General features: G+C 56.9%; 2 protein-coding genes across 2 annotated transcripts in view; both read right to left on the minus strand.

The window, feature by feature from the left end:
* Window positions 1-4,139: 4,139 nt before the first annotated feature.
* On the minus strand, window positions 4,140-17,021 carry Nsmf (NMDA receptor synaptonuclear signaling and neuronal migration factor). Its single transcript, XM_090331037.1, has 16 exons — window positions 16,818-17,021; window positions 16,475-16,536; window positions 15,342-15,842; window positions 13,133-13,208; window positions 12,504-12,509; window positions 12,180-12,248; window positions 11,434-11,486; window positions 10,868-10,957; window positions 9,981-10,105; window positions 9,547-9,630; window positions 7,150-7,183; window positions 6,986-7,056; window positions 6,731-6,810; window positions 5,920-6,022; window positions 5,750-5,825; window positions 4,140-4,887 (listed from the first exon to the last, which is right to left on the minus strand). The coding sequence occupies exons 1-16, from the start codon at window positions 16,886-16,888 to the stop codon at window positions 4,790-4,792; spliced, it is 1,599 nt and encodes a 532-aa protein (XP_090187163.1). The 5' UTR covers window positions 16,889-17,021; the 3' UTR covers window positions 4,140-4,789.
* Window positions 17,022-17,383: 362 nt separating this feature from the next.
* Pnpla7 (patatin like domain 7, lysophospholipase) overlaps window positions 17,384-26,823 on the minus strand; it is a 65,282-nt gene continuing 55,842 nt past the window's right edge. Inside the window, exons 25-33 of the mRNA XM_090331033.1 lie at window positions 23,641-23,797; window positions 21,121-21,237; window positions 20,682-20,751; window positions 20,101-20,217; window positions 19,381-19,529; window positions 18,971-19,123; window positions 18,763-18,873; window positions 18,562-18,646; window positions 17,384-17,812 (exon numbers count right to left, since the gene is read on the minus strand). Coding sequence (XP_090187159.1) covers window positions 17,697-17,812; window positions 18,562-18,646; window positions 18,763-18,873; window positions 18,971-19,123; window positions 19,381-19,529; window positions 20,101-20,217; window positions 20,682-20,751; window positions 21,121-21,237; window positions 23,641-23,797 — 1,075 coding nt within the window. The 3' untranslated portion in view covers window positions 17,384-17,696. The remainder of the gene's footprint in view (window positions 17,813-18,561; window positions 18,647-18,762; window positions 18,874-18,970; window positions 19,124-19,380; window positions 19,530-20,100; window positions 20,218-20,681; window positions 20,752-21,120; window positions 21,238-23,640; window positions 23,798-26,823) is intronic.

Raw genomic sequence — 26,823 nt, forward strand, 5'->3', positions numbered from 1 at the left:
TCAAGTGCTTTCTTTCTTTCTGTTGGGATGCAGTGGTTCCAGAGTCCAGGTCTTGAAAGCTGGCATCAGAGTGGCTTGTGAACAAGCAGGCCTGGTGTTCTCCAAACTCCTGTCGGGTCCCTGGGGATGGGTGCGGGTGCGGGTGTGGGTGCAGGTGTGGGTGTGGGTGCGGGTGTGGGTGTGGGTGCGGGTGTGGGTGTGGGTGTGTGGGTGTGGGTCTTTCTGCCATCAGACCAGCTCTGCCTGCCAAGCCACCCTGAGCCAGGTGGTGGAGGGCGGCCTCTGCCTGGCGTCTAGGCTGCCTGCAGTCTGTCTATTGAGAGGGGAGGAAGGATGGAAGCTGAGGGCGAAGGAATGAGTAGACAGGCTGGGGACAGGGAACGCAGCGCTGCTCCCTCTCTCTGAGGGCCCAGTCATCCCACACGCCCAGGGAGGGGAGGTGTGTGCAGGGAGACGGCTTCGCCTCCAAGCAGACAGGCCAAAAGGGAGGCCGTGCCCGGAGGCCTCCATTCTCGGTGAGGAGGTGAGGACGGGTGACTACGTCCAGTCATGTTTCAGTCTTCGGAGTTGAATGTCCTTGTGACAGGTTTTTGTTTTGCAGTTCTGGGAACTGAGCCAACGGCCTTGTGCGTGCTGAGCGATGCCACTCGAGCCCCGCATAGCTAGATTAAAAACATTTGATGTGTTATTATTGAAAAGGTGGTGGACAGAGGGGTTACAGTTACGTAAGTCGGGTAAAGAATGCATTTCTTTCGGGGCAATGTCACTTCTTCCCTCACTCCCTACCCATTATTCCCTCTGCATGGTTCATTTTCCACTTTGTGTCTATGAGGACCACAGCTGCATTTGTTCACCTGTTGTCCCTCCATTTCTGTGTTACCCTTACCCTCCCACAGACAAATGAACCATCTAGACAAAAAAAAAGCCTCATGGGCCTTGGAGTGTGGCTACTGGTGGAGTCCTTGCTTAGCATGCACAAAGCCCTGGGTTTGATTCCTCAGTACCATATACATGGAAAAAGCCAGAAGTGGTGCTGTGGTTCAAGTGGTAGAGCACCAGCCTTGAGCAAAAGAAGCTCAGGGACAGCATTCAGGCCCTGAGTTCAACCACCAGGATAAGAAAGGAAGGAAGGAAGGAAGGAAGGAAGGAAGGAAGGAAGGAAGGAAGGAAGGAAAAGAAAGAAAGAAAGAAAGAAAGAAAGAAAGAAAGAAAGAAAGCTCTCGTTTCCATTTTCTGGAGTTCACTTCAGTAAATATATGATCAGATGCACCTGAGACTCATCTCTACAAAACTACCAAAGGAGCTCTGGACATGGAGCTGTGGCTCAAGTGGCAGAGCTCTAGCACTAACCTTGAGCAAAAAGCAGCTCAGGAACAAAGCCCAGGCCCTGAGTTTAACCCCCAACAACAACCAGCCAGGGAAGAGCTGAGTACAGGAGGCTCACGCATGTAATCCCAGCTAATCAGGAGGCTGAGACCTGAGAATAGCGGTTCAAGGCCAGCTTGGGGAGAAAAGTCTGAGAAACTGTTATCTCTAACTCCCAAAAAAGCTAGAAATGGAGCTGGCTGTGGGTCAAGTGGTAAAGCTCTAGCCTTAAGTGAAACAGCTAAGGGACAATGCTCTTTGGGATAATTTAACAAGCTCCTAGATGCCACAATCCAGACAACAAAAAAACCAAAATAAATAAAAACCAGGCAGGAATTCAGAAACAATGTATTTGGGAACACAAAAGCACTACTTTCTTTGCTTCTGAATACACTGTTTCTATCAGGGATAAAGACTGGTTTTATGGCAGGAGGCATTCCTTATCTCGAGGATAGATTGCATCTGTTTTATGGCAGGCAGGACACATTCTTCCTGAAAGGGGCCAAATATTTACAGTACAATCAGTCTTACAGACCCAGTCCAAGTAATAAAAGTGTAGCCAAGAATGATTAAGAGCAGAAATAACACCTACCTTAAAATGCCTTTACCTCAGACCTGGCCTTCATCACATGCACGCCCACATACACCCCCATGTGGAAGAGCTGGGGTCTTTCCCTTGAGCACCTGCTGTTAGGTGAGCCTGGGCCTTGCTGCTGGGCTGCTGGGCTGCTCTCTTGCTTACTCGGTAGAGCTCGACCAAGGTTTCCCACCACTGTGGCTTGCCCAAAGGCCCCTCCTTACCTTCTCCCAGAGGTCATGCATCCCGTCATATCCTTTGCCCTGAACTGGGAAACATACATAAATGACTCCCTGAATCCCGAGAGCCATTCCAGCAATGAGTGGAGCTGAAGAAGAGGCTGTGGAATCTTGGTTGAGGGCTGGTCAGTCAGGAGGTGGAGGTGAGAAGGTACCCACAGGCAAAGGGGTGTGGCTGTTAATGCTGCAGCACTGCAGACTGCAGCTCCCACAGCTGTGCTTCTGGCATTCACACAGTGCTGCCACGTCTGCTGCATGCTCCTTTACAGCAAAGGCACCTTTCCTTCTAGCTGCCTCACGGCTAGCTTCCACTGCTGATTTCTGTACATCTGGGTTTCCTTGGGTTTATCCTCTTTGAAGTTGCCCCATTTCTCAATCCTGTAGGCTCAGAACTCAACTTTGGAATGAGTTTATATATATATATGCATGCCATGGGGCTTGAACTCGGGCCTAGGCATTGTCCGTGAGCTCTTCAGCTCAAGGCTACTGCCCTACTCCTGGAGCCAGGGCCTGACTTCTGTTGTCTAGAGGTTAACTGGAGATAAGAGTCTCATGTTCTTTAGCGCCACTTCCAGTTTCCCAGTGATTAATTGCAGATAAGACTCTCCCGGACTTGAGCGCCCATGCTGGCTTTGAACCTCAATCTTCAGATCTCAGGCTCTAAAGTAGCTAGGACAAAAGGTGTGAACCACTGCACCCCTTCTCTTTTCGTGAAAACAAGAGGAGAGGCAGGGTGTAGAGGAGGAGAGAGGTAGGGTAGAGCGGAGGCTAGTGGCCTCTGGCCTGCAGCTGCAATCAGGAAGGTGGGAGGCGTGTGGAGGGAGGGAGGCAGGGGACCATTAGCCAGATTGTAGTGAGATCTAATGGCATCAGATGTGGCATTGAGCCTCTGGCAGGCTTGGTGGCACTTCCACAGCAGTCAGCCTTTCCTCAGGGCGCTGACAGGAGGGTCTGGCTGTACCCTGTCCTCTGGGTACAACACAGCAAGGACAGAATAAAGATGCTGTGCCTCTTCTGCATGTTGCCAGGAGCTCTGCCTCAACTGTTAGGCAGGCTGCCCGTTTGTTTCCACTGCAGCAGGCCAGTGGGTGGACGCCTTCTGAAGGCCCAGGAGCACCCTGCAAACCTGGCTCTCACCTACCTGACCCATCCACCTCTCCTCACTCCCCCAGTCATGCACTGAATCTACCCTCTGAGCACGGGTCTCCTCTCACCACATGTCTCCCAGTGCCCCCACCCCAGCCTCAGGGATGTGGCTGCAGCACCGTGTGGCCCTGGGCCTGGTGGCTACATGGTGCACGGAGCACTGCCTGGACCGACAGGCTCTGCCCTCATGGCTGCCATCTCCCCCCGCCCCCACCATGCCCAGCCGTCTGCCACGTGGGAGGTGGAATGGCTGTGGCTGTGAGGTCCCCACTCTGCTCCTTCATAGGCCCGAGTTCCCGTAACCCTCCCCAGGAGCTCCTCCACTTCCAATGCTGGCACTCTGAGAACCTCCCCCACTCCTGCCGTCGAGCTTCAGTGAGTGGTGGTAGCCCAGGGCCCCTGGCCTGCCCGGACTGAGGTGTGAGCTCATGAAGCATGTGACAGAGGCAAGAGAAGAGCACACACGGAGCCTCAGCAGAGGGTCAGGTTTAATGGTCACTCTGGGGGACATCGTACATTGTTCAGAGCCCAGCCCCCACCCCCTTGGCCAGGGACACAGCCAGGTGCCCTCAGGCCCCAGGCTCTGAAAAGGGGGGCCAGCCCCCAAACCCCAACTATATACAAGGAAATCCACTCTACAGGACCCCCACAGCCAACCAGCTACTCCGCTCCTGGGCCTGGGTGCTGGTCCAGACCCCACTTCAGAGCTCAGCGAGGTTCTGGATGTCCGGGGCTCAGCCCCAACCAGGATCCGCCAGGCCTTGGGGATCGGGCCTCCAGACTGAGGCTGGCAAAAGCCGAACTCAGCAGCAGTGAGGGAAATGGGTGGCTTGGAAGTGGGAGTGGGCGCCAGCCTAGCACCCCTAGGTGCTGGAGGCCAGGCTCTTTCCTCACACTGCCCAGGTGGCCCCTTGCCAGGCCCAGGGCCGACTGAGGTCAGAGTAAGCAGTGGGTGGCGAGAGGGGTGGAAGCTGGCCAGTGCAGACAGGGCCAGGCTGGGCAGCCGGGCAGTGCCACCTCACGCATAGGGGCCACCCTGGTGCTGGTGATCAAATACGGCAGGGCTGAGGGGCTGGGAGACAAGAGGCTGAACACACCGGGCTGAATCTGCTGGGACGCGAAGCACAGAGCTTCCCTTCAGATGGTTTCAGGGTTGTAAAAAATTGCACTTATTTCTATAACCCCATGGAGGGTTGCTCAACACTGCAGCCTCCAGGCGAGGCATGGCAGGTCGGTGCCTGGCCACCAAGAGTCCACGGCTTCCTCCAGGCCCTCAGGACTGAAGGCTCTGTGGCCCAGTGGCACAGCAAGGACCAGGCCCCACGAGAACCTGAGCAACGTCTTGAGGGTCCCTGAAGAGGCTCTGGACAAGGAAGGGGCCACACAACTCGGTGCAGGAGGCAGCCCAGCCCCTGCTCCCAGACGGGGACATGTCGGGTGGCACTGGGCGGGGCTGTGCGCCTCATAAGACGTCCTCAAAGTCCAGCAGCTTCGAGTGCTGGCGGCTCTTCCACAGGCGGTATAGGCGGAAGTCAAAGTAGGTCTCAATCATCTGCTTCCCTGCGGGAGAGGGCGTCCTGGGCTTGGGCTCTGGGGCTTGGGCCCTGTGGACTTGGGCTCTGTGGACTTGGGTTCTGGGGACTTGGGCTCTGGGGCTTGGGCTCTGTGGACTTGGGTTCTGTGGACTTGGGTTCTGTGGACTTGGGCTCTGTGGACTTGGGCTCTGGGGCTTGGGCTCTGGGGGCTTGGGCTCTGTGGGCTCTGTGGACTTGGGTTCTGTGGACTTGGGCTCTGGGGGCTTAGGCTCTGGGGCTTAGGCTCTGGGGCTTGGGCTCTGGGGGCTTGGGCTCTGGGGGCTCTGTGGACTTGGGCTCTATGGACTTGGGTTCTGTGGACTTGGGTTCTGTGGGCTCTGGGGCTTGGGCCCTGTGGACTTGGGTTCTGTGGACTTGGGCTCTGTGGACTTGGGTTCTGGGGACTTGGGCTCTGGGGCTTGGGCTCTGGGGGCTTAGGCTCTGGGGCTTGGGCTCTGGGGGCTTGGGCTCTGTGGGCTCTGTGGACTTGGGTTCTGGGGACTTGGGCTCTGTGGGCTCTGTGGACTTGGGCTCTGTGGACTTGGGTTCTGGGGACTTGGGCTCTGGGGGCTTAGGCTCTGGGGCTTGGGCTCTGTGGACTTGGGTTCTTGGGCTCTGTGGACTTGGGTTCTGTGGACTTGGGCTCTGTGGACTGGGGCTCTGTGGACTTGGGTTCTGGGGGGGCTTCTGTTCTGTGGCTTGGGCTCTGGGGCTTGGGTTCTGGGGGCTTGGGCTCTGTGGACTTGGGTTCTGGGGCTTGGTTCTGGGGTTAGGCCTGCTACTGCTCCTGGGGCTTGGGCTCTGGGAGCCACAAGCTGCAGCCCCTCAGTTGTAGCTGGCTAACTCACCTTGGGCAGACAGCTCCAGGGGCGACTCGAAGGTGACCCTGTACGGGGTCATGAGGGTCCTGAGGTTCTGGAACAGCTGCAGGAGGGTCCCTTGGTGAGTGTGGAGTCAGAGGGCCCCCCCCCACCCCCAGCAGTCCCCTCCCTCTTCTCCCAGGTCTGGGGTCCCCTACCTTTTCCCCATTGGGGTTCCCCAGGATGTAACAGCCCATGATGTGGACGACATTTGGCTCTGGGTTCACTTTGCTCATCAGGCGGCTCAAACGTTTCCAAAAGCTGGTGGGGGAGGGGCAGGTCACCAGAGGCCTCGGCCCAGGCCCCCAGGTGTCAAGAAATACTGGTGGGGTGTGGGGGAGGTGTGCCATCAGGCCCAGGCTCCCCCAGCCTCCACCAAACAGACCCAGGCCCTCCCTCAGCCCTCCCCCTCACTGGATGCAGGCCCAGGCTCACCTCCAGCCCTCCCCCTCACTGGATGCAAGACGAGGCCTGCCTCCAGCCCTCCCTCAGCTCTCTCCCTCACTGAATGCAGGCCCAGGCTCACCTCCAGCCCTCCACCTCACTGGATGCAGGCCCAGGCTCACCTCCAGCCCTCCCTCAGCCCTCCCCTTCACTGGATGCAGGCCCAGGCTCACCTCCAGCCCTCCCACCCCTCACTGGATGTAGGACGAGGCCTGCCTCCAGCCCTCCCTCAGTCCTCCCCCCTCACTGGATGCAGGCCCAGGCTCACCTCCAACCCTCCCCCCTCACTGGATGCAGGCCCAGGCTCACCTCCAGCCCTCCCTCTCACTGGATGCAGGCCCAGGCTCACCTCCAGCCCTCCCTCAGCCCTCCCCCTTCACTGGATGCAGGCCCAGGCTCACCTCCAGCCCTCCCTCAGCCCTCCCCCTTCACTGGATGCAGGCCCAGGCTCACCTCCAGCCCTCCCTCAGCCCTCCCCCTTCACTGGATGCAGGCCCACCCTAGCCTTCCCCTCACACCACTCACTGGATCATGTCCTCTTCCTTCTCCACTTTGGCAAATGTGGCTACCTTGTTCTTGAGCAAGTAGAGGTGACCAGGGCCTCCCTGTAAGAGACCATGGTTAGGCCTCCAGAGAGCCAGAGGGAGGCTGGCATAAGATGTCCGCACACAAGCACACGTGTATGCAGATGCCACCGCCCGAATGCACATAGGCATGTGACTCTGGACTCTCCTTCCTGGCCACATGGTCTCCTCTAACAAGGCGGGCTCTGGACAATACCTGGCAGAAAATCAGCATCTTCCAGATCTTGGCCCCCTTGTGATAGACATTCAGCTTCTTCTCTATCTCCTCTGTGAAAGAAGAATGGTAAGTACTACTCACCCCATGCCTCCCCACACAGGCCACCTTCCCAACAGCTATAGACCAGGTCAGAGGACACCTACCCAGGATATCCTCAAAGGTTGCGTGCTCATGGTCCTAGGAACAGACAGGGCACAAGTTAGAGACCCTGGGAATTCCCAACCAGACACTTAGGTATCAAAGAGGTGGGCCCGAAGCAAAGGAGTGGGTGGGACTGACACCCCTAGGTCTACATGAGAATGGACAGGCAAGGATCGACAATAGGGAAGATGGAGGAACAGACACTCACATGGAGAATGGGGATGATGGAGGGACAGACGCTCACAGAGAGAATGGGGATGATGGAGGGACAGGTTCTCACGTACAGACTAGGGATGATGGAGGGACAGGTGCTCACGTAGAGAATAGGGATGATGGAGGGATGGGTGCTCATGTAGAATAGGGGGATGATGGAGGGACAGGCGCTCATGTAGAGAACAGGGGTGATGGAGACACAGGCACTCACATAGAGAATGGGGATAATGGAGGGACAGGTGCTCACATAGAGAATAGGGATGATGGAGGAACAGGTGCTCACGTAGAGAATGGGGATGATGGAGGGACAGGTGCTCATGTAGAGAATGGGGATGGTGGAGACACAGGCGCTCACATAGAGAATGGGGATGATGGAGACACAGGCACTCACATAGAGAATGGGGATGATGGAGGGACGGGCGCTCATGTAGAGAATGGGGATGATAGAGTGACAGGCACTCATGTAAAGAACGGGGATGATGGAGGGATGGGCACTCATATAGAGAATAAGGATGATGGTGGGATGGATGCTCATGTAGAGAATGGGGATGATGGAGGGGCAGACACTCATGTAGAATAGGGGGATGATAGAGAGATGGATGCTCATGTAGAGAACGGGGATGACGGAGGGACAGGCGCTCATGTAGAAAATGGGGATGATGGAGGAACAGGCACTCACACAGAGAATGGGGATGATGGAGGCACAGGCGCTCATGTAGAGAATGGGGATGATGGAGGGACAGGCGCTCATGTAGAGAATGAGGATGATGGAGGGATGGGTGCTCATGTAGAGAATGGGGATGATGGAGGGACAGGTGCTCATGTAGAGAATGAGGATGATGGAGGCACAGGTGCTCATGTAGAGAATGGGGATGATGGAGGGACAGGTTCTCACATAGAGAATGAGGATGATGGAGACACAGGTTCTCACGTAGAGAATGGGGATGATGGAGTGACGGGCACTCATGTAAAGAACGGGGATGATGGAGGGATGGGCACTCACATAGAGAATAAGGATGATGGTGGGATGGATGCTCATGTAGAGAATGGGGATGATGGAGGGGCAGGCACTCATGTAGAATAGGGGGATGATGGAGGGATGGATGCTCATGTAGAGAATGGAGATGATGGAGGAACAAGTGCTCATGTAGAGAATGAGGATGATGGAGGAACAGGCACTCACATAGAGAATGGGGATGATGGAGGGACAGGTGCTCATGTAGAATAGGGGGATGATGGAGGGACGGGTGCTCATGTAGAGAATGGGGATGATGGAGGCACAGGCATTCACATAGAGAATGGGGATGATGGAGGCACAGGCGCTCATGTAGAGAATGGGGATGATGGACGGATGGGTGCTCATGTAGAGAATGGAGATGATGGAGGGACAGGAGCTCATGTAGAGAATGAGGATGATGGAGGCACAGGCGCTCACATAGAATGGAGATGATGGAGGGGCAGGCACTCATGTAGAGAATGGGGATGATGGAGGCACAGGCGCTCATGTAGAGAATGGGGATGATGGAGGCACAGGCGCTCATGTAGAGAATGGGGATGATGGAGGGACAGGTGCTCATGTAGAGAATGAGATGATGGAGGGACGGGTGCTCATGTAGAGAATGGGGATGACGGAGGGACAGATGCTCATGTAGAGAATGAGGATGATGGAGGGACAGGCGCTCATGTAGAGAATGAGGATGATGGAGGAACAGGCACTCATGTAGAATAGGGGGATGATGGAGGGACAGGCGCTCACATAGAGAATGGGGATGATGGAGGGACAGGTGCTCATGTAGAGAATGGGGATGATGGAGACACAGGCACTCACATAGAGAATGGGGATGATGGAAGAACAGGCGCTCATGTAGAGAATGAGGATGATGGAGGCACAGGCGCTCACATAGAGAATGGGGATGATGGAAGCATAGGCATTCACATAGACAATGGGGTTGATGGAGGGGCAGGCACTCATGTACAGAATGGGGATGATAGAGGGACAGGCACTCATGTAGAGAATGGGGATGATGGAGGGACAGGTATTCACGTAGAGAATAAGGATGATGGAGGGATGGATGCTCATGTAGAGAATGGGGATGATGGAGGGATGGGTGCTCATGTAGAGAATGGGGATGATGGAGGGATGGGCGCTCATGTAGAATAGGGGTGATGGAGGGACAGGCACTCACGTAGAGAATAGGGATGATGGAGGGATCGTCCCTGCGGATGATGGTGGGGATGTACTCAGCCTTCGGCACCTTGGAGGAGATGAGCTGGGGAGACAGGAGCTGCTTAGTGCTCCAGGCCCATCCCAGAGCTGAGGATCAGTGGGAACCCTATAAAACTCCCAAACCAAGTGTAAAAGACACCCCAGAGCCCAGGTGGAGCCTGAGGGTCCCATAGCCTAGGTAGAGTCCCTAAGACCTGTATAGTAAGGCAGAATCTGAGTCCTTCTACTCAGGCAAGTCCCCGAGACCCCCAAGACCCCCCACCCATGGCCAAGGTAGAGGCTTCAAAAGGCTGCCTCCTACAGCAGAAGTTGAGTTCCTGCAGTGGAGAGGAGAGCCCCGCCCGGGCTGAGAAGCCTGAGGGGCCTGGAGGAGCGCCCAGGAGCCCTGCTCACCATGACTTTGGGTGGCAAGAAGCCCTCGGTGTCGCAGGCCACAGCCTCTAGGCCTCTCTCAGTGTCCCAGTCCAGGTCCTCACAGGCCTCGTCCAGCGTGCAGTGTGAGCTCTGCAGATCACTGCCTGGGAGGCAAGAGGGGTCACCAGGAGCATGGCCCACCACTCACGAGCCCAAGCTGCACACTGAGGTAGAAGGGACGATAAGGCCACTGCACCCCCCCCACACAGCAGGACTGGGCTGGCCCCTTCAGTGGAAGGAGCATCCACAGGGGGAGAGAGAGAGAGAACCCCAGGGCAGGCTGGGAACACAAGCATAGGGGCACCCATTGCAACTATGACTGCAGCCTGGGCCCCTGCAGTGGCAGTCAGCATAGCCCTGCAGATGCCCTGTCCAGGACTGCTGCAGCCCTTAGTTAACCACTCCTAAGAGATCAGAGATGCCAGGCACCACTGTCTCACAGAGGGGTAAACTGAGGCTCAGTGAGCACAAGCGCAGAAGCCTAGCACTACTTTCATGAAACCCTGGCAGGGGCTGGGCAGGGCCTGGGGGATTGACCTCAGGGGGCAGATGGGCCAGACCTGGGGGCAAGATCTGGGGGAAGGTGGGCCAGGCTGGTGGGAGGGGGTCTGGGGGAAGGTGGGCCAGGCCTGGTAGGGGGTGTTCTGGTGGGAGGTGGGCTGGGTCTGGGGGGCCTCTGGTGGGAGATGGGCCGGGTCTTGGGGGGGGGGGTCCGGTGGGAGGTGGGCTGGGTCTTTGGGGCCTCTGGTGGGAGGTGGACCAGGTCTGGGAGGGTCTCCGGTGGGAGGTGGACCAGGTCTGGGGGGCCTCTAGTGGGAGGTGGGCCGGGTCTGGGGGGGTCTCTGCCTACATTTCCAGACACCTACTGTCTCGGGAGTCGTGGGAAGTGTCGGCTTTCATGGGGGTGGGGTCGCTCCAGGACCGGCTGAAGCTCCGCTCGCGCCGCTCAGCGAACGCTGTGGTGAGAGCAAAACCCCTATTAGCCAGCAGGGGCGGGAACAGAGTTGATGCAGACGCTAGGCTAGGAGGGGAGGTACACAGAGCCCAAGAGCACATAAGCTGGGCAAGGACCATGGCTGTGCTGGCACAGGGGCCCTGACCCTAGAGTAGTCTGGGTTGGGGCAGAGGTTTGGGAGTGGCTCGAGGCTATTCCTGCTGGATGGGCCTGGGGAGTGGCGCCTGGAAGAGAACAGGGTGCAGGTGTGGACAGGAGGGGGAACCTGTGAAAGGTAGGAAGTGTGAGGGGCAAATCCAGCAGAGAGCCCAAGGCGGGTGGGGCCAGCGGGAAGCAGTCCTTGCCAAGGCAGGGAGCAGGGGCAAAGCCTGCAGGCAGGAGCAGGCCCAGGGATGTGGGTCTTTCACAGGCTGCCAGGCTCAGGAAAAGCCCCAAATGGCCCTGCAGTGCTGCCCCTCCCTTGCCCCCAGGTCTTACTCTGGGCCTTCACCCTCCGACTGCCGACCATGCGCAGGTGTTTTCGGAAGTTTCTAGGGAAGAAAGCACAGGTCTGATAAGGGCCAAGAAATGGGGGGTGTCAGTGCCTGTCTAGTGGGCTCTGAAGACACAAAGGCTCCGTGTCCTTCCCTTGGCACACAGACTAGCGGCCTCCCTCACCCCCTCCCATCCATCCTGCTCCCCAGCTCTGCCATCCTGCTGAGGCCCCTGAAGGACTCCAGTGTGCTCTAGAACACAGGCATAGCACCCCTGACTCTAGAGGAGGCGTCTTCTTTCCTACCAGTTTCGCTCCTTGCTGAGACTTCAGCCAGGCATCTCTTTAGTGCACAGCCTTCCTGGTACCCCTTCCCTCCCTGGGCCTGGGCCACCCTGACCCCACAGGGCTGCCCCTCCCTGGAGGGTGAGGCCTGTTAGACTCTATTCTCGGCCCCTCCCACCTCCGAGGCAGGTCTAAACTTTGTGCCCTGTCGAGGATCCGAGTCCGAGATGGACAGACAAGCCTCCCAGCACATCTCTGAGATTAGTGGAAGGGGGAGGGGGAGGGGGTTCCGGTCTGGACATGCATGGGCAAGCGAGCCGGCTGCAGCTCACTGGTCAATGCACCCCCAGAGTGGGTCCAGGGGCGGAAGTGCAGCCTGATCACTTGGCCTCTCCTGCCTGCCATGTCCCCAGAGCAGGGCCAGGCCAGAGACAGACCCTGGTGGGGAGTGGCTGGCAGGCCCTACCTCTGGATTACAGACGCGGAATCATTCTCCCGTTTCCGGCGCTTCCTCTCCGCGTAGCCCCTGAACACCCTGGGAAACCACCGCAAATCAGCTCTGCCCTTGACTGGAGGCAGGAGGGACACAGACACGGGGACAGAGGGACCCGCTCTTGACAGACGGCTGTGGCACAGGGGGTGCCTGGCCACCACAGGGAGCCAAGCCCACTGGCTCAGCAGTCCTCATGGTGCAGGCCCAGCCCCTGGGCTGACAAACCTATCTGGAGGTAGGAGGTGCCCCCAGGACCATGGTTGTGTCCTTACGCACACGCTCAACGGTGGTACTTACGAAATGCTGAAGCCATAGCAGGAAGAGGCAGCGTGAGAGAGAAGACACAGTGAGCCTGACCCCTCGCTTGCTTTAGCCTCAGGTCTCTCAGGTGAGTTCCCTCTCTGTCCCTCAAGGAAGGGGGTTCCTCTGAGGCACTCGGCCACCACTGTGCTGGGCTGTGGGCTAGCTCTGACAGTAGTGGAAGCCGTGCGGCTGGGTGGCTGGTGGTGGACCTCTGCAGTAGAGGGGGGCCCTGCAGCGAAGGTTAGACTCCAAGAAGACCCGCTGGGCTAATCACATGTTGCTCATGAACTAGAGAGGCTGGGGGTAGAGCACACATGAGGCCCAGACACTCCTCCCATAATCCCACGAGGCGCCACCAGTGACAGCTCAAGGCCAGGTTCCCTAAGCAGACCACAAGGATTGTGCCAGGTCTGTGGGGGCCACAGGGGAGGGAAAGTGAGGAATCACAGAGAGAGGAGGGGGCAGGACACCAGCCCTTCCTGGACTCAGCCTCAGCCTCAGCCTGGCCCGCTAAAATGGCCTGTGTGGCTGTTCAGAGGCCCCAAAGGTGGGGCTGTCAATTTTTCTCAAGCACCAAGAGGAGACGGACTGACTCTGGACCTGTGTGCAGACACTGGACTCACGCTTGCATAGTTGTGGTTGCTGTCTGGAAGCTGAAAAGATTTTCCTTGGGGAACCACGTTCGGATGGGGACCTCGTCTGCAAGAAGATGAAAGAAAGGAGGGGGGGGGAGAGGGAGAGGGGGAGAGGGAGAGAGGGGGGGGAGAGAAAGAGAAGGAGGGAGAGACAGGGAGAGAGAGGGAGAGAGAGGGAGAGAGGGAGAGAGGGAAAGAAATGTGGCCAGCATGGACAGGGGTCCTGATGTCTGACTCCTCCCTGTCAGGTCCAGGGGACCAGCAGCAGCAGAGTCCAGACAGCAGGATACCTGGCCCTCTCCTGGCAGGGAGGGAGCTGGCTCAGTACAGCAGCTCCATGTAGGCCCTGTCAGCATTCACCCTCAGAAACTCAGGCTTTGATTCATGTTTACTCTCCCTTTAGCTGCTCAACGTGAGGAACATTTTCTTTCCCTCTCCCTCCCTCCCTCTCCCTTCCTCGTTCCCCCCCTCCCTCTCCCTTTCCCTCTCTCTCTCTCTCTCTCTCTCTCTCTCTCTCTCTCTCTCTCTCTCTCTCTCTCTCTCTCTCTCGTGGGTCACGAAGCTTGATCTCTGGGCCTGGGCACTGTCCCTGAGCTCTTCAGCTCAAGGGTTTTCTAGTGGTTAATTGGAGATAAGAGACTCAGAGACTTTAGTGCCCTGGGCTGGCTTTGAACCAGGATCCTCAGATCTCAGCTTCTTGCTAGCTAGGATTACAGGCGTGAGCCACCATGCTCGCCTATGAGGAACGTTTTCAAAGTGTGGCCTGTCTGCATGAGTATGTGAAAAGTACACATTCTGTCTTCTTTGAGCCTTCTTAGTGTCGGCTATCCAGATGTCTCCCTCCTGGGACCCCCACCAGGATAAGCTGGAGGCCCTGGTCAAGAATAGAGAAGCCCTTCCCATAGTTTTGTCTAGAGCTCTCTGGATCCCAGGCATAAGCCTGCTGGCACATTCCAGTACACCATGCTGCAGGAAGCATGAGCTAGGAGCCCCATAGCCCTAGGCCCCAGACAGCTCTCTAGGGTTGCCCAACCGTTCAGTCTTCCAGCTGAGTAGCATTGTCTGCTGTCCTTCCTCACAGTCCTCACAGGGCCTTTTTCCCAGGAAGCACTTCTATGGACAAGTGATGGGAGGGGAGAGTCATCCACAAGAATTGGCAGAGATTCTGCTAAAGGACTGTGGGGGCAGGGGGTGGCTGGGAGTGTGGCCTAGCAGTACAGCACTTGCCTAGCATGCACCAAGTCCTGGGTTCCATTCCTCAGTACCACATAAAACAGAAAAAGCAGGAAGTGGTGCTATGATTCAAGTGGTAGAGTGCTAGCACTGAGCAAAAGAAGCTCAGGGACAGTGCCCAGGCTCTGAGTTCAAGCTCCAGGACTGGCAAAAGAAGGAAGAGGAAGAGGAGGAGGAGAAAGAGGAGGAGGAGGAGGAGGAAGAGAAGGAAGAGGAGGAGGAGGAGGAGGAGGAAGAGGAGGAGGAGGAAGAGGAGGAGGAAGAGGAAGAGGAGAAAGAGGAGGAAAAAGAGGAGGAGGAGGAGGAAGAGGAGGAGGAGGAAGAGGAGGAGGAGGAAGAGGAGGAGGAGGAAGAGGAGGAGGAGGAAGAGGAGGAGGAGGAAGAGGAGGAGGAGAAAGAGGAGGAGGAAGAGGAAGAGGAGGAGGAAAAGAACTGTGGGAGACCGTGGTTTACAGTGTCAGAGATGGCAGTAGGAGCCTGAGGGGCTTTGTTTTTGCCAATATCAGAACTAGAACTCAGCTTGTCTTCTATCACACTTGAAGCATTCCTCCAGCTTGGCTTTCTGTGTTTGCTGGCACTGTACAACTTGAGCCTCACCTCTACTCTACCTTTCTGGCTAGTTAACTGGTGATAAAGTCTCTCCCTAGACTGTTCTCCCTAGGCTGGCTTTGAACCATGATCCTCTGATCTCAGCCTCTGAATAGCTAGGTTTATAGACATGAGCCACCAGCTTCAGCCAGTGATTTTTCTGAAGTCTCTTGGAATTTCGTGCTTCATCTGGCTTTGAACCACGATCCTCTAGGTCTCAGCCTCCAAAGTAGCTCGGATTACTGATGTGAGCCTCTGGCACCCAGCTGAATGATTGAATCCTGACTTCTGCTCTCACACCATCATCTGGGCACCTTACACCATCAGATCCCAGCATGCACCCATGCCTGCTCTTGCCTGAGACAGGCCCTCTTACCAGACACTCGATCAACGCTGTACATCCTCTCTAGCTTCTTGCGGCGACCAGAGGCCTCGGGCAGCGGTGGCTGCTCCAGCCCAAAGGCTCGGGGGGAGGGCCCAGGAGCCAGCTGGGCACATCCAGGGCATTCCTTAGAGCCCTGACGGCTGCCTGACCAGCTCTGGCATGGCCTGCTGACATCCTCATGGCTGCTGCCTGGGCTGGCACGCAGGGGCTGGCTGTGGTGGTGAGGATGTCGCTCCCGTTGCCGCCGCCCCTTTACCACAGCCAGCTCGATGGACTCGGCTTCAGGGTTGGGCAGCAGGGTGGGCTCCCCGGAGATGGTGTACACACAGGGCTGGGGACCCTCTGCCGCGGGTTCGCCACTGGCAGCCTCTTCTGAGAGGCTGCCCTCATAGCGGCCATTGGAGACAAGGGAGAGGCGGCGCTTGTTCTGGGGGGCGGGTTGCATCTCAGGGGACCCCTCGTGGCCAGAGTAGGCGTCAGCCAGCAGGTGATCTGGGGAAGAGGAGTCTGGTAAGCCTGCAGCCTGATGGTTAGCCCTCCTTGTCTCAGGAAGGCGAGGAGTACACAGTAGGCATTGGGCCTGATTTGGGGCAGGGGGACCCCTCTGGCTGCTGGAATTTGGGAAAGGTACTTCCAAGTCTCCTACTCCTACCTAGGCCTGAAGCCCTCAGGTGTGTGTGCGTGCGTGTGTGCCAATGGATGCATGTGTGAGTGTGCATGTGAGTGTGTGAGAGAGGGAAGACAAGAGAGAGGCCTCGCTATCTCTGTGGGCTTCTGGGGGATTGGGAATAGGCAGGCCCCCCCCCACCTTGCAGTTGCACCCATTTGCCTGGTGCCAACTCCTCCCCTCCCCCCCACCAGCTGGCCCCTAGAGACAGTGGTGCCAACCCTGGGGGGGTGCCAAGAGGCCTGTTGCCATGCCAACAGCCCGGGCTGGGAGGGTGCCATGGTGATGAGTGATTGGAGCTCCTCCCCAGCTCCTGGGGCTCTGGACGCAGGAGGGCAGGGGTGGGCGGAAGCCAGCCCTGCAGGGTCCCTAGGTCACACTGGGCCCTTGCGGGGTCTGGGCAGGAGCAGAGCACCTCCAGCCCCACCCTGGCCCGCCCTGCCTCGCGCGCCCCTACCTGCACCGTTGCGGTTCTCAGGGTGACTCTGGGACAGGTACTCTCCGAACGCTCTGGCTGCCCTGCAGGTGAGCAGGGGCGGCAACTGTCAGCGCTCCCAGGTCCGCCCGGGGCAAGGCCCCCCCGAACCCACGCGGCACCCGGACCAGGGACCGGCGGTCCGGGGGCGCCGGGGCGGCACAGCCCTCCTCCCGCCGGCCCCCGACCCCCACAGTGGGGGCAGGAGAAGCAGGAAGCGGGGTGTCGAGAGGGTGGGGTGCAGAAGGGGCCCGCGGGGGAGCCCCGCGCAGGCGGACGGAGCCGCCCGACCTCCGGCCCGCCCGACCTCCGGGCGCTCACTCACCGCACTTTGGCCGCCACCGAGGACATGGCCTCGCTCCTCAGCGCCCTCCTCCTGGAGGCGGCGGCGCCCATGGCTGCGGCGGCGGCGGCGCATCCCCCGGGCCTCAGCGCGCGCCCCGCGCCCGCCGCCTCCGCCGGGGGAGCCGCGCCGCGCCGGGGGTCGCGCCGGGTCTGGGGCTCGGCGCTGCGCTCGGGATCGGCCCCGGGCCCCGCATGGCCGCACTGGTCGCGCTGCGTCTGCGGCCCGCAGAGTGCGGCCGGACCGGAGGCGACGGCCCCGCCCCGTGACGCGGGCCTGGGCGGGGCTGAGACCGGCCCCGCCCCGTGACGCGGGCCTGGGCGGGGCTGGGCCCGGCCCCGCCCCGTGACGTGCTCCCGCCCCGCCTGCTCCCCCAGGGATCCCCGGGACCAGGGCAAAGGGTCCCGCGTGGGTGGCGGAGGACGAGGTGTGAAGGGCTGGCCTTGGCGCCCGCTGCATTCAGACCCAGAGCGCCCTGCACACCCCACGCAAACATGTCGGGTCCATCTTGCTCTTTGCCATAACGACCTGGGCACCCACCGCGGAGACGCAGTCACACAGAGAAAACTTTATTAACATACCAACGCTGGGCTCCCCCCTCACACAGGCTGCAGGGGGCACAGGAAGGGCCAGCAGTCTCCCCGGACCCAGCCCAGAACCCCAGGGGGAAGCTGGCCATTCTGGCCTGTGGCCTGGACCTCTTGCCTGTTCCGGCTGTCAGGCAAGGAAGTGGGGGTGGATGGAGCCTCGCTCAGGCTTAGTGGGATCAGCGGGAGGAGGGCATTAGAGATAAGGCTTATAGGCATCCTGCTTAGGAGTCCTGGGGTGGTTCCGGGGAAGGCAGGCTGGCCAGGGCTGGCCCTAGCAGCTCACCGAGTCAGAGCCCACCTCCTCCCGGGTGCTCTGGAAATCGGCGTAGGTGTCCTGGAGGACCCCGGGCAGCTCCTCTTCATACTCAGTCTGGTAGTCAGACTCATCTGGAGCAGAAGGCAGAGCCGTTTTGGTCCCCTCCCCAAGGGTACTGACTGTCAAGCACAGTGGAGGTGGAGGCAGAACACAGTGGCAGACTTCCTTCTCTCTCCCACTTGGTGGCACCCAGCTCCACACACAGCCATCTTAGTCACAGGGCTGCAGGGCAGGCCCCGTGGCCCATCACCTGTCTTTGCCATGTGAAGCCTCTAACCGGATATTGGTGGGTCTTCCACAAAGACATGGATCAAGCGGCCCTGCACACCCACTTTCAACCAGGTATGCGGAACTGCCAGAGTGAGGCCTCTTGGGCAGAGGCTGTGGTCTCTGGCCAGCACCCAGGCAGCTTGGTGTCTAAGGTTCTCTGGCTGTGGACAGCCTCAAGGGCATCTGTCCAGACATGTTGTTTTGCTGCAAGGTGGGCCCCGGCCAATAAGTCCCACTGCAGGATGCCAGGATGGATCCGGCCTGTCTGCCCTTGCAGGCTCTGCAACTGGGCAGTCTACACTTCCAGCTCCTACTGGGTTGGGTGGGGAGGGGAGGCTGAGCTGTGAATGAGGGAGAGGCCGGTGGCCTGGGGGAGACTGCCCATTGTGGAGGCTGGTGCTGGGCAGAGGGTCTCAGGGTCTTCACAGGATGGGGCAGTTCTGGGGAAGTTCTGGTAACGTCCTCCAGGGCAAGAATGAGGGCCTCTGGGGGAGCTTTGGGCTAGCCAGGCCCTGTCTGTGCAGGTCCACTCCAGGAGAGTTCAACTCACCATCCACTGCAGCTGCCTTGGCTGGTTCAATGCGCGACACGATCTCAGCAAGGTCTGTGAAGGAGGTGCTGGGGCAGGTGAGGACCTGAAGCACAACCCAGAGCAGCGCCTGCTCAGCACACTGCCCGGCGGCCAGGGTCTGCACACCACGTACCAGCAGCGCAGGCCCACTTCCCTCCAGGAGACTCTGCCCTTTCTCACCATGCAGGCCTTCCTCTTGCTTGTCCCCTGCTGGTCTTGAAGCAACTTTTCTAGCACACCACTCCGACCCCAGATGTCAAACACTGTTCTTCCATGCTGGTATCCCACTTGCTGTGCACGGAGTAGGCAGGTGTGAACCGGATGAGGATGAGGAGGGCAGCTCCGCAGGCCCCGCCCTCTGCCCCTGCGGCCAGCAGCTGATACTCACACAGATCTCGTCGAACCTGCCGAAGTCCAGGGTGCGGTAGCTGTCGATGGGGGGCCGCAGGTACTCGCAGTAGCTGCTGTTCCTCACCATCTCTAGCTGCCGGACGCAGCACACATAGGCGAGGCGAGTCTGGATCTCAGCCATGTTGAGCACCTGTTCAGATGCACCGGAGAGCCCTGCACTGGCGTGGGTCACCCTCTTGGCCCGGCCAGAATGGACTCCGAGCCGATAAGCTATGCAACCTCTGGCCTTCTGGCTGGGCCTCTTCTGTCCCCTTTACCCCAAACTGGTCCCAGGGCCTGGACAGCAGTGTGTGGAATGACCAGAGCTGCTGAACTCAGAGCCTGGGAGATGACCACACCCCCCAGCCCGCAGGATGAGGCCACCGCAGTGCATCTGTACCACTTTACCTTCACTTTTGTGGCCAGAGGGTTCCACCGTTTCCAAAGCAGCCACCACCCAGACAGGGCATCACCATAATTTGTGAGGTCCGTCTCGTCCCGGCTGCCCACGTCAATGGCGATGACCACCTTTGCTCCCATGGATCTGGCTACATCCGCTATGGAGAAGTGGAGGCCACCAGAGCCAACAGATAAGGCAGCAGGAGACTGGGAGTAGGGGCACACTTGGGTGGGGGGGGTAAGGAGTAGAGCTAGGCCCTTCCTCCCTGAGCCCCAAGGGCCCAGCGTTTTCCAGCATTGCTCCTGGGCTTACGGAGGCAGGAAGTCCACATGCCCCGGCTGTATGGGCAGTCATGTGCCACAGAACTGTTGTGGCCCTTCTGTCTAGCAGGTAACAGGCTCGGCCTCACCTGCAGCACACACGACACCTGCAGTCTGTTAGTTCCTGACTGTGGGTACAGATGGAACTTAATTGCTTCTCGTTTGTCTACTTGGCCTTTGTTCTGTGTGCTGCTGTGATAACAGGCAGAGCCATATGCTGGTGGTAGACTGCGCATGGGCATGGGCATGTTTCTGTGCTCCACTGCCAACTGACATTTTCCCTTGGCACACACTAAGGAAAACGTGTACCACCCCAGCCTTCCCGACACAGAGGCGGAGTGGCAGGCAGCCAGGGGCGGAGTGGTCAGGGAGCCGTGGCACCCCCTCCTCTCGGTGGTTGGTAGGTACCTGGGAGGTTGTTGATGTAGCCTCCGTCCATCAGCAGGTGTCCATCCTTGGGGTCGCAGAGGGGGGGCATGTAGCCCGAGAGGGACATGCTAGCACGCACATACCTCCAGAGAGAGCCTGAGAGGTTACAGGGATTGGTGAAGGGGGACGGGGAGGCCTTTCCTGCCCACTGTGGGCTCCTGTCCTGTCTCACCTTGGTCAGTCTGAGAGCCTGTAGGTTTTACCTCTAGGGTGGTCAGCTGGCTGAGTAGCCACCACTAAAGGGACCCCTCATTCCTAAAAGGACTTATCCCCCAAGCAGAGGGAGGAACTGGGTGTCTTCCCCTGGGGACTCTAGACATCAGACTTACCCTCCGTGGTACCTCTCTGTTCCTCCACCTGGGGTCCTGTTGTCCGTCTGGACATCCTCACTCCTTTGTTTTGCCCAGGGCCTGAGGCAAGGCCATCCTCTACCCCCCTGTCTGTGACCTTTACTTCCTTTGTGAGGCCCTCAGCACTGTCCATAGCCTCAGAGCTGCCAACCTTCCTGTCCATCCTTCTGGGCGGCCCGCTAACCCAGCGGATGGGAGAGGAGCACTCACCATCCGTGTGGACCCTCATGGCAGAGGCTGTGATGTCGGTGGTAATGGCAAAGTAGGGGAGCCACAGGTCCTGTGGGAGGCCAGGCTCAGAAGGGAACACCTTGCATGCTGCTCCCTACCCTGCGCCGACAGGCGCGCCGAAGGCCACCGTGAGCCGGGAAGATGGGAGGATCTTTTTTTGGGGGGGGGGGTCTTGGGGCTTGAGTCTGGGCCTGGGTGCTGTCTCTGAGCAATTCAGCTCAAGGCTACCACCCTACCCCTGAGCCACAGCCCCACTTCCCGTTTTCAAGTGATTAATTGGAGATGAGTCTCAAGTTCTTCAGTGCCCTGGCTGGCTTTGAACCTGATCCTCAGATCTCAGCCTCTGGAGTAGCTAAGATGACAGGCGTGAGCCACCACCGCGCCCAGCTAAGATGGGAGGGTGTGCTGGGCAGCTCACCTCAATCTGCCGGTCCCGGAAGACGCTGCAGATGCTGCTGTTGAAGCCGGCTCCAGAGAACATGGATGTGATCGGGTAGGTCAGGTCCAGCATGGTCTTCACCATCGATGTCATATTCTAGAGGCAGGGAGACTCTACAAAGGGCTCGTGTGCCCTGGCTAGAGCAGCATTTGAGCATGTGTGTGCCCATGCCTGCAGCTCTAGGAGCTTCCTCAGGCCCTATAGGCACAAGTGCCTGGCTTGAGACTGAGTCTCAAGACTGAGGCTAGAAGAAGCTTTTGGGCCTAGAAGCTGGGACACATTCCCAGGGAGCCCCGGGTCCCATGTCCCTTCTTGTTTTCAGGCAGGCGTTGCCAGTGCAGCCTTAGAGGGTTCTAGAGCCCCGTCCTGCCCGGAGGGTCCACCCAGATCTGCCTGCTTGGCACAGACAGCACCAGGCAAGGGAGAGAAAACAGTGCCCCAGGATCAGCACAAGAAGTGCCTGGAGCCCAGCGCTCACCTCTCGTGTGGGGTGGGGACCTCCCTGTTTGAAGACAAATAAGTGCTCAACACAGGAGAGAGGAAGAGAGCTTGAGATCCATGCAGACTCATCCATTCTCAAGGAAGCCTACTTAGCCCCACTGTCACCCAGCTCCCAGCCGGGCCAGGGGACAGGGGCACAGCTCCACTCTACCTTGGCCAACAAGGGATCCCCGCAGGTGGCTACCTTCAGAGGGACCCACAGGTCACCCTCAGGGTGATGAAAGGACTTCCCTGACTAGACCAGCAGGGGAGGGAAGGGAGAGGCTTCTCCTCGGGCCCCGAGCTGGTCTCAGCCCATGACTGCTCACTAAGCTGTCCTATGCTGGCTGGCCATGTAGTTATTGCTGTGAGATGGCTTGTGGAAGCCACCACCCCATCACTAAGGGCACAGGAGCATCTCCAGACCCTCTCTCTTGACACTACGGGGTGATGGGAAATCATTACAGAGAAGAATCGTGGAATGTCAGCATCCTTGGGGAATGCAGCAGTAGCTGGTTCCTCAGCTTAACATAGAGGATGATCAAATTTTTTTTTTCCTTTAAAAAGTAGAACAGGAGGGCCCAGGAGTTTGGCCTAGTGGTAGAGTGCTTGCCTAGCATGCACAATGACCAGTGTTTGATTCCTTGGTACCACATACATAGGAAAAAAAAAAAGCCAGGGGGCCAGGAGTCTGGCCTAGTGGTAGAGTGGTTGCCTACCACACACGAAGACCCGGGTTCAATTCCTCGGTACCACATATATACAGAAAAAGCCAGAAGTGGTGCTGAGGCTCAAGTGGCAGAACGCTAGCCTTGAGAAAGTCCAAGAATAGTGCTCAGGCCCTGAGCTCAAGCCCAGGACTGGTTTAAAAAAAAAAAAGTATATAACAGAAAACTGATGCGGTGCCTCACACCTGTAATTCTAGCTACTCAGGAGGCTGAAATCTGAGGATCAAGGTTCAAAGCCAGCCCGGCACTGAGACTCTTATCTCCAATTAACCACCAGAAAATGGGAAGTGGGGTTTGGTTAAAGGGTAGGGTGATAGCCTTGAGCTGAAGAGCTCAGGGACAACGCCCGCCCAGGCCCAGAGTAAGGGCGATAGCCTTAAGCTGATGAGCTCAGGGACAGCGTCCAGGTTGAGCTCAAGCCCTATGACCCTCACACACACACAAAAGTAGAACAGGAATGCTTTTGATCCCACGCAGTTTCAGTACAGCACTATTGATGTCTCAGGAGAAAGCCCAGCCCTGGAAGGGCAGCGAGCCACCGGCCTGCTGGGGAGCTGAGCCCAAGGAGCCTGTCCTGTGTCCTTTGATTCTGCATTTGAAGTTTGCATTCTGGCAGCCATTTATGACAAGGCCAGGCTATTGGTCAAAGCAGCTCACATCTTCCCTGGGGTGTGCAGCCTGCATCCCATCCCTCCCTGGTCTGATCACGACCAAGATGATCTCCTCTCCTAAATCACCCAGGGCCAAGGACAAAGGGAACTCAAGCCTTCAGGATTGACCCACATTAGCTGATCTGAAACTGCTCACCCTACAGCGTGTCTTTGTTACAGAAACTCCAGACCGGGGCCTCCCTTCCTCCATCTTACAGCTCTGCTCCTTACCAGTCCCAGGCCCCTGCTGTCCCCCTCCCTGACCGCTGCCTCTGGCATAGCTATTTTTTTTTTTTTTTTGCCAGTCCTGGGCTTGAGCTCAGGGCCTGAGCACTGTCCTTGGACTTTCTCAAGACTAAAGCTCTACCTCTTGAGCCTCAGCACCACTTCCGGCTTTTTTCTATATGTGGTACCGAGGAATCGAACCCGGGTCTTCATGCATGCTAGGCATGGCATAGCTGTTCTTATTGTTGACAGTAATTGTAACATCAGCTCCTCCTACTGTAGCAATGGCCAATGTCCCTCAATGGCCTCCCTCTGCGGGGACCTGGTCCCCACCAGACCATTTCCCACAAAGGTCCTCAGACCACCTCCTCCCCCAGGCTCCCCTCCGGCCTGCAGGGCCCTATCACTGAACTTACCTCTGCCCATTGCTTGGCCCGGATCCTCATCTGGCTGTAGCTCCGCTCCTCAGAATACAGGGCACCCATGAAAGCTCCAATAGATGTTCCTCCAACCATGTCCACAGGGATGCCACATTCTGCCAGGGCCCTGACAACACCCACTTGGGCACAGCCCCTTCACCAGCAGAAACACAGAGAAGTAGTAAGTATTCCCAGGCCAGTCACAGCCTGAAGCCTGCGACCTGCCTGCGACCTGCCTGCGACCTGCCTGCGACCTGCCTGTGACCTGCCTCCTCAGTTCCTAGACAAGGGAGCCAAGATGCTGGCTCAGAGAGGAAATCTGAATGTAATTCAAAATCCTTCTATCTGGAGGTGCTGAGGAGACGCTGCATCTAAGATGGGGAGGGAGAAGGTAGCCAAGGAGAGCCACTGTGGGGTCCCTTCTACCTATAAACACTTGAGACCCCAATAGGCTGAAAAGAGCGGTCCTGGTAAATACATAGAAGGCTACCCCGGGAATCAGGATGAGCCAGTCCTCAAGAGACCAGGAAGCCAGATCAGAGTGGCTTCAAAACCAGACCAAAGTTACCCAGAGCCTCAAATAATTTTTACCATCTTTATATAAATGTGTGTCACTCAACCAAAAAATCATCAGCCATCACCAGGAGAAAAGACCACATGACCATAAGCCCATGGGGGCTGAGCAGCAGACAGAAAAAGTGGACCCACAGGAAAACCAGACAACAGAGACTCCAAACACAGAACCGAGGGGAGGAAAGGTGGAGGCAATCAGTGCTCAGCAGCGGAAGAATGGGTGAGCAGAGCCTAAGTCCACACACAACTGTCTGTAGTGTGCACATCAGCATGCTCAGTGAGGAAGGACACGGGGAAGATAAAAGGACACTGACACGAGGTTCCTAGGATAGACACATGGGAAGCAGAGTAAGTCACCAGAGGTGAAGGGAGTGGGGATGGGAGCTAGTGTACACTGAGTGGGCACAGAGTTGTTTTGCATAATGAAAAGGTTCTGGAAAGGACAGTGCTGATGGTTGCACCACAATGGGAATGTATTTCATTGCATACAAAATGGATAAAATTGTAAAATTCATATATGTATATATATATATATACATATATATATATATATATTAACACAACAAGAACTATGGGGGCCAGGAGTTTGGCCTAGTGGTAGAGTGCTTGCCTAGCATGCACAAAGACCCAGGTTCGAGGCCTCAGTACCACATACATAGAAAAGCTGGAAATGGTGCTGTGGCTCAAGTGGTCGAGTGCAAGCCTTGAGCACCAGAAGCGCAGAGACAGTGCCCCGAGTTCAATCCCCAGGACCAGCCAAAAAGAGAGAGACAACCTGTTTGAAATAGAAAAATAACTTAAGTGGATACACTTCACAAAAGAAGCTAAACAAATGGGGCTGGGATGTAGCTCACTGGCTACGTGTTTGCCTACCAAGTACAACATCTGGGGTTCATGCCCTAGCTACACTTCCTCCAGCCCCCAGTTTAACAGGGCCTGTAATCCTAGCCACTCCGGAAGCTGAGATCTGAGGAGCACAGTTTGAAGCAAGCCTGAGCAGGAAAGTCCTTGAGACTCTTATCTCCAATGACTGGACTTAAATGACAGTTCTGAGGGGAGTGAGAATGTGAGTCAACTTGGCTGATGAGTGTAAGATGGCACCCCAGCCCACAAGAGCAATTCCCCAAAGGGAAAGATAGACACCGAAAAAAATGGTTATCATAGCTGTGTTCCTAAAAACGAAAAACAGAAGATAACCCAAATGTCTGTCAGCAGGAGAAATACAAGTGGGGCGTCGGGCAGAATGCTGACCAGAAATACAGGTCACAGAGATGATCAAGAACACACAGCTTCACTACGTCATGGTGCATGAACACAAGCACACCGGCGTGCAAGCACACTAACAAACATCTGCCACGGGTGTTCTCAGAGAAAGATAATGGCTGCATTAGTGAAACAAAGAGAGAATGCTGGGAAAAGCAAAAGCACACACAAGCTGTACACTGTATACTGTACACTGTGCATACTTCTAGTCTTAGGGCTTGAGAGGCCAGGGAAGGGGGTCTGCAGGTCTAAGCCATTCTGGGGGCTACACAGCAAGACCCTGTTTCAAAAAGAATTTGGACACCTGGTACTCAAAAAAAAGGATTTAGATAGCTGGGCACTGGTGGCCACACCTGTAATCCTAGCTACACAGGAGGCTCAAATCTGAGGATTGTGGTTTGAAGCCAGCCCAGGCAGGGAAGTCTGTGAGCCATTTATCTTCAGTTAAGCACCCAAAAGCCAGAAGTGGAGCTGTGGCTCAAGTGACAGAGCACTAGCCTTAAACAAAAAAGCCTAAAGAACAGCACCCACAGCCTGAGTTCAAGCCTGAGGACTGGTGGAAGGAAAAAAGTACTCAGCTATTACAAATGTTTTAGCAAGAAAGAGTAATTGGACAGCACATTTTAAAAAATCCTCAAAAAAGATGGGAAAAAAGGGCTGGGAGTTTGGTCTAGTAGTAGAGTGTTTGCCTAGCATGCATGAAGACTTGGGTTCGATTCCTCAGTACCACATACATAGAAAAAAAAGCCGAAGTGGTGCTGTGGATCAAGTGGTAGAGCTCTAGCCTTGCGAAAGTCCAAGGACAGTGCTCAGGCCCTGAACTGGACTGTCAAAAAATATGGAAAAAAATTGAAGAAACAATTATCAAATAATTATGAAATATGACAATTATATGACTCACTGGGTTGGTCATGAGATGCTCTAGGAAGAGAGAACAGAAAAGAAGCAAACTTTTTTTTTAATTTTAAAATTGAAAATGTGACCAACAGGGCTGGGATCATGGCCTAGTGGTAGAGTGCTTGCCTAGCATACACGACGTCTAAGCACCAGCCTTGAGCAAGCACGAGGGCAGTGCCCAGACCCTGAGTTCAAGCCCCAGGACTGGCCAAAAAAAAAAATGTGACCAAGCCAGGTATCAGTTGGTGGCTCATGCCTGTAATCCTAGCTATTCAGGAAGCTGAAGCCTGAGGATCACAGTTCAAAGCCAGCCTGGGAAGGAAAGTCTGTGAGACTCCATTAGCTTCAAATTAACTCCCCCCAAAACAGAAATGGCACTATGGCTTAAAGTGGTAGTTCACTTGCTCAGGGATAGTGCACGGGCAAGTCCAAGCCCGTGGACTGGAC

This window comes from Megascapheus bottae, chromosome 3 (genome assembly GCF_031878675.1).
Source record: "Megascapheus bottae isolate mThoBot1 chromosome 3, mThoBot2.hap1, whole genome shotgun sequence".
NCBI classification, from domain to species: Eukaryota; Metazoa; Chordata; class Mammalia; order Rodentia; family Geomyidae; genus Megascapheus; species Megascapheus bottae.